At 46.5% G+C, this 6,127-nt stretch overlaps 1 protein-coding gene across 10 annotated transcripts; it reads left to right on the top strand.

The window, feature by feature from the left end:
• Positions 1-2,009: 2,009 nt before the first annotated feature.
• Positions 2,010-3,860, top strand: LOC123061523 (uncharacterized). Of its 10 annotated transcripts, none has more exons than XM_044484651.1 (5): positions 2,010-2,624; positions 2,805-2,846; positions 2,932-3,150; positions 3,230-3,282; positions 3,469-3,860. In XM_044484651.1, the coding sequence occupies exons 1-5, from the start codon at positions 2,602-2,604 to the stop codon at positions 3,477-3,479; spliced, it is 348 nt and encodes a 115-aa protein (XP_044340586.1). In that variant the 5' UTR covers positions 2,010-2,601; the 3' UTR covers positions 3,480-3,860. The 10 variants fall into 10 exon arrangements, 3 of the variants coding, with proteins under 3 accessions (XP_044340586.1, XP_044340587.1, XP_044340588.1); XM_044484653.1 differs by lacking the exon at positions 3,230-3,282 and having other exon boundaries at positions 2,013-2,424; positions 2,496-2,624; positions 2,932-3,009; XR_006429101.1 differs by adding an exon at positions 2,625-2,709 and having other exon boundaries at positions 2,010-2,424; positions 2,932-3,860.
• The last annotated feature ends 2,267 nt before the right edge of the window (positions 3,861-6,127 follow it).

The raw sequence follows: 6,127 nt of genomic DNA, 5'->3' as shown, positions 1-6,127 counted from the left end.
ACCCATCTTCTTGTTCCTTTGTTTCCTGATCTACATGTGGCCACCTCTAATGCTGAAGCCTTGGAGAGCATCATCTAGAATATTCATTATGTGGGTGTAGTCTTTTTTCTCGTAGTCTCTGGAAGGGTCAAAATACACGGCGTGGGAGACTTGTGGGTAAAGAACGATAAGGACGACGGGCCCGTTGCTGCGGGGAAAAGACACCTCAAATTATTCCCCATATGAGAGAGAAGGAATGACTGAAATGTACGAAAGGGTTGTCTGGAACTGACTTACTTTGGATGATAAGGCACGAGGACAATTTACCGGTCCTTATTCTGTACCATGAAGTTTTGGAGGTACTCCCTAGCAGTTTCACACTCAAAGTCGTCGAGACTCAAGAAAGACTCGCGCATGTAGTACGGATCCGCCACACAGATTTGCAAGACTTCTTCACTCTTCATGACGGAGCTCATATGTAGCGCAAAAAGGCGGAGGATTGTAAAATCAAGCCGCCTTGTCAGAAACATCTCAAAGATATGGTCAAACCGCAGGAAGAACACCTTCGCGGGCCGTGTCTCGACGTAGCACTTCCTCTCAGGCACACGAGCTGCATATGTAGGATATCCTGGATCCTTTGAGGCTAGTAGGCTTTTCTCAGTCGACAGCACATGGTCGTGCAGTCTCCTGAGATCCCCTGATAGTGCCTCCAGCGGTTTCGGTGGTAGCATCGGCTCGCCCGTGAGATGGAACATGGCCGCACCTTTCACGGGTACACGCTCTTCAGAATGCATCGTCTGGCTGCTTTGTGCTCTGGCTTGTTTGGAGGCAGTTATATTCCTCGATCTCTTCCTCTCCTTTTTCTTGGGCACACCTTCCAGACCCTTCCTTAACCCCTGCCCCAGGGTTCCCGGGCTAAGCACTGTACGACCCCCGGCTAGTTGAGCCTGTGTTGAGGCGACATCTTCAGGCGTGTCCTGTGAGGAATTCATGAAGAGAGACTTTTTGCAATCCTTCCAACGACCTTCCTGCCCGGGCATATCATCCATATCCTCATTAGCATGCTGATAGCCCGATTCGTCACATGGTTGACTCATTATATCTATGTCACAGTCATACGCGTTTGTATTGAGGAAACCCATAGGGTCGACCTCCGTCTGATCATCCATTCTCTGTTCTACAGGACTGATTACATCAGCCAATACTATTGCACCCCCTTCATCACGTCGTCCGCCGCTCTCACTCGGCACTACAGAAGCTGGTAATTGCGTAGGCGGGGTGGTGGTCTCCGCACATGCTTGTTGATGTGTGGTTATTGGTGTGCTCTTAGCCGGCTCCAGACGAATAAGATTCTTCGGCCATAGCAGCACCCAACCCTTGCAGTTTCCAATCCGTGGAGGGGTCTCGTCGTCCTCTCCCACGGGATATACCGGAGGAGGCAAATGGTCGTGCCCTGATTTCACACTAGACAAGCTAACCCTGAAGTGCCCAGCGGGGATCGGCTGGTTGTGGAACGTGGGTTGCATGGGGTTCATTATCATCCCCTTTCCCACGTCCACCTTCTGGCCTTTGATCAAGTAGAGTATGGTGCACGGGGTTTCTTCGCCCTGCAAACACATATGTGTGTGGCATAAAACATCCGAAAGGCAACAAAAATGGAATATTCTCTCTCTCTCTTTATATATATATATATATAGGGAAAAGCAAACCTATGGTGTTTCTTTGTGGAGGTTGTAATAAGGGCCATATGTTTGCATTGGGATATGGTCCGGCTAGTTTCCCTCTTTAGATTTTTTGTATTTTAGGTGACTCTTTCTTATTTCCATATATAGAGCAAAGTGGTCCACGGTCCCCCCTTGTTAGCCCGGTAGGCTCACTAGTAGGGTTGTCAATGCTGGCGTCGTGCAGTCCTCGGCCCACGAGCAAAGGTTCCTGGCCCATGAACGGTTCCGAGTACGTGACGAATGTTTCAGACTTTTTTTAGTAGTATTTTTTTTCCAGCCGTGCTATGCTCATGGTGTGGGCTGGGCTATTTCCACTCGTTTCTCTCTCTCCTCATCCATTCTGTTCTCCCTCCTCCGTCCCGATCTAGATCCCACCGCCCAATCCTCTCCCCTTCCCCTCCATCTCCATGGCGAGCCACCTCCCCCTTTCACATCTGGCCGCGCCTCCCAAACCCTCTCCCACCTCCATCGCGGTGCTTCCCAACGGGCTACCTCCATCTGCACAAATACCAACGAGATCCGGGTTGACGGGACACCGATGATATAGTCATCAACCGCCGCCCCCCGGTGCCTCGTGCGGGGTGAGGGGTGCGGGGTGTGTCATCCACTTCGGATCTGGCCGCGGCACGGGAATGGTCCATCGGATCGGGCGGTGATTGCAAGCTCTGCTCAAATTTGAATCGGAATAAACCTGGCTGAATTTGCAATCTGCACTATGGAGGTACATGCTGCGATTAACTAGGTTTTGAGTTCATAATCAATGTTTTGCGGACAGCTAAATTTTGTTAGCAGACCTCTCGCCAAGCAACTTTTATCCCTGCGACACTGAAGAAACAGAAGCTTGCGATCATCATGAAGCGGCTTTCTCTTTCCACGGTGTGCACATGACCACTCTTACATGTTTGATAGCTCTCAATATAGGTAAGTGCATTTGGAAGAGTGTTCAAACATGAATTGAAGGATGACTATCATATAAGCTTCTTGCTTGAGAATGGCACAGGATATGGTACCATGCAGTCTTGAGTTGAGATATTTTTTGTTTACAAACAAGCATGGTTTATTCAGCCTAGACTAATACTGTACATGTACTGTAATATTCAGGATCAGTACGGGCTGTGGCGAGCCATCAACTCTTCATGCAGAGTTAATGTCTATTTGCACTGTATGCTATTATTCCTTAGTGACCATGATCACTTCCCCTTACTTGGTGTTCTCTCTCGAGTCGCAGAGACGGTGACTACGTTGTTGGTGGTGGTGGTTTGAGAGAAACTGAATTGAAAAGGTTCCTAGACCTATACTCTGTGAGGTATCATATGCAATTGGGATTCAAGTTTTTCATAATTTTCTGTAGCTTGATACTGTGCCAAGCCACGATCCTATCTCCTCTCTGCCGTGGTGTAAGTGATGCGGGGAGGCCAGTGTGGTTGAGGGAGATCTTGCCCGTAAGGTGCCATTTGGCCTACTCCTCTTGTCCTCAGCCCGTTCAAGTGCTGGGATTTGAAAAGCTAGAGATGCATTTTTTCCAGGGAGTCTGACATGGATTTTAAAACTGAGAAGGAAGTGTCAAAACTTATCAAAAGTAAACAATTTGTTCCCTCTTGGCCTTTTGTTTACAAATGCACTATTATTGAGATAGAGAATGCACGTCAACTGCACAACAAATTATCATGACTTTCAATTTTCCAATCTTTCCACATAATTTTGTTTGTATTGTTTAGTTTGCTTTCTCTTTTCCAATCTTGCACGTAATTTTGTTGTCAAACAGATGGGCCGTGAGTTTGGATTTCGGCGTGGCCGCTGCTCATTCTGCCACCTTGCTACATGTCCTCACTGCGGACTGCACCCAGTCCGCCTCCACTGTGTCCTGCGCTGCTTCGGCATCCCATTACTCGTAGGACAATGGCCCCGCGGCGCCGACGTCATCGACCACAGCAATGCCGACGCTGCCTGGGACGTGTACTGGATTGAGGCTCTGTGATACGAGTAGATTACCCAAGAGGGTTCACACTTGCATATCAGTGTTCACAAGTACTACTAGTAGTACTATGTTTTAGGTTGTTGTTGCTGCTCCTTCGAGTTGTGATATTTCTGGCATGATCTCCTCCAGGACCAGGAATGTACATTTGAATTTCTGATTTGAGATGGATCGTGGAATAAGTGTGTCTTGTTAAATTTAGTAAACCCAGAACCAGGTTAGGTGTTGAGAATCAAATGCTTTCGCATTCAAAATGAATGATTGGAAAAGAAATTAAAAAACATGTCACTAATTACTCCTCGAATGCAAAACAAAACCAACAGGACATCCATTTTTCTTGGGCCGGCGTTGCGGCAGTCTCCTGGCGCTGTGGTAAACGAAGCCTTGACTTCTTGTATGAAAGTCTGTAGCTCGGCTGTGCACAGAGCCACGTGACATGTTCAGTCTCCAGTGATCTTCACGTGCTTTTGGTGCATCACCCGTGACAGGGCATTGTAACTGATGGGCACAGTTTTTTACACCCTCGTTTGAATAGAAACGAACATGTACCGAAGGCCCCTTCACCATTCATCTGTGCACTTCAATGCCACGATTCCATCAACAGTTAATACACTGCGAATGCATAGGACATGTTGGACTTCGCGGTGGAGTGAGTCCAGGTGGTGACGATGACAGGCGCTCGGTGGTTGGGAGGCACGGTCGGCGCAAGTCCTGCATATTTCCCGGATGATGCCTGTCGTCAAAGTCGGAGCTGTCAGTTGTTCGTGCACGTGGCCATCTGTTGGCACGTGCCATCGTGGCTTATATTCCATGTCGGTGGTCAGGTTGACCGGTGGTGCCCATGCTCTATTTTCACATCAATATTCTCTATGTGTGTATTACTCCTCACGGTTGGCTAGTATCATCGTATCATCATAATAACACAAAAACTTTGTTTTTCATTGCCCAAACCTTGCACGATCATATGTGTGCATTCTTTTTTATTGGAGCGCACACCCTTCATATCATGAACTCTTGACCTTGCTCTATTTTCACATCAATACTGTGTGTGTGTGTGTGTGTGTTACTCCTCACGGTTGGCTAGTATCCCCATATCATTATAATGACACAAGAACCTTTATTTGCCATTGCCCAAACCTTGCATAACCATATATGTGCGCTCTTTTTATAGGAGCGGGCACCTTTTATATAATGAACTCCTGGCCTTTCTCTCCTTTCACGTCAATATCCTCTCTCCGGTGTGTGTGTGTGTGCGCGCGCGCACGCGCGCGTGTGTGTTGTGTTACTCCTCACGGTTGGCTAGTATCCTCGTATCATTATAATGACACAGGAACCTTTATTTGCCATTGCCCAAACCTTGCATAATCATATATGTGCACTCTTTTTATAGGAGCGGGCACCTTTTATATAATGAACTCATGGCCTTTCTCTCCTTTCACGTCAATATCCCCCCCCCCCCCCCTTGTGTGCGTCTATGTGTGTTGGTCTAGGGACAGATGGATTATGATTTAATCTAAGCGTCAACACTTGATGTGGTTAAGGTCACTCAAAATGCAAGTTTATAGAGTTGGCATAATAGGTGCAAGTTATACACAATAGTCTAGTATCCTCGTATTGTTGTAATGAGACGACAACCTTTATTTGTCATTGTACAAACCTTGCATAATCATATATGTGCACTCTTTTTATTGGAGAGGGCAACTTTTATATCATGAGCTCCTGGTCTTGCTCTCCTTTCACATCAATATCTTCTCTCTCTCCCGCCTGTGGATGTTAGTCTAGGGACAGACGGGTTATGATTTAATGTAGGTGCCACCACTTGATGTGTTTAAGGTCACTCAAAATGTAAGTTTATAGAGTTGCCATAATAGCAACTAATTATGAACTAACAAGTGTAAGTGAAACATGCCATTATCCAAATCCTGCACAATCATATGTGTGCACTCTTTTTATTGGAGCGGGAACCTTTTACTCCTAACCTTGCTCTCTTACCACGTCAATTCCCCCCACCCCCCTCTCTCTCGTCACTTTTCTTTATGCATGTGCTGGTCTAGAATAGAAATATTAAGATTTAATCTATGTGCCAGCAGCTCCCTCCTCCTGACCCCTCCTCCCAGTAGGGTTTCCCCTGCCGGCGGCGGCGTTCCAGCCCCTTCCCGCCGCCGCCGGCCGTCTGGCGCGCTCTCCTCTCCTCACATTTAAAATAACAAATATATATGATGTGAAAGTCTATTCAATAATGAATCTAATGGTGTTGATTTGTTATTTTTATCTATAAACTTTGTCAAATTTTATAAAATTTGACTTTGATCAAAGCTAATATACAGAGTAAATAAAAACTAAGGGAGTAATAATTGTGACATTTGATCCATAATGCTCGGTGTGACCAGAAACATAATAGACTAAGTATAAAAAGGTGGTCAATTTTTTTTCTCAAATACGCACGAGT

The sequence above is a fragment of the Triticum aestivum genome, chromosome 3A, assembly GCF_018294505.1.
Source record: "Triticum aestivum cultivar Chinese Spring chromosome 3A, IWGSC CS RefSeq v2.1, whole genome shotgun sequence".
In the NCBI taxonomy this organism is placed as follows: Eukaryota; Viridiplantae; Streptophyta; class Magnoliopsida; order Poales; family Poaceae; genus Triticum; species Triticum aestivum.
This window is presented reverse-complemented; position numbering and strand designations above follow the sequence as displayed.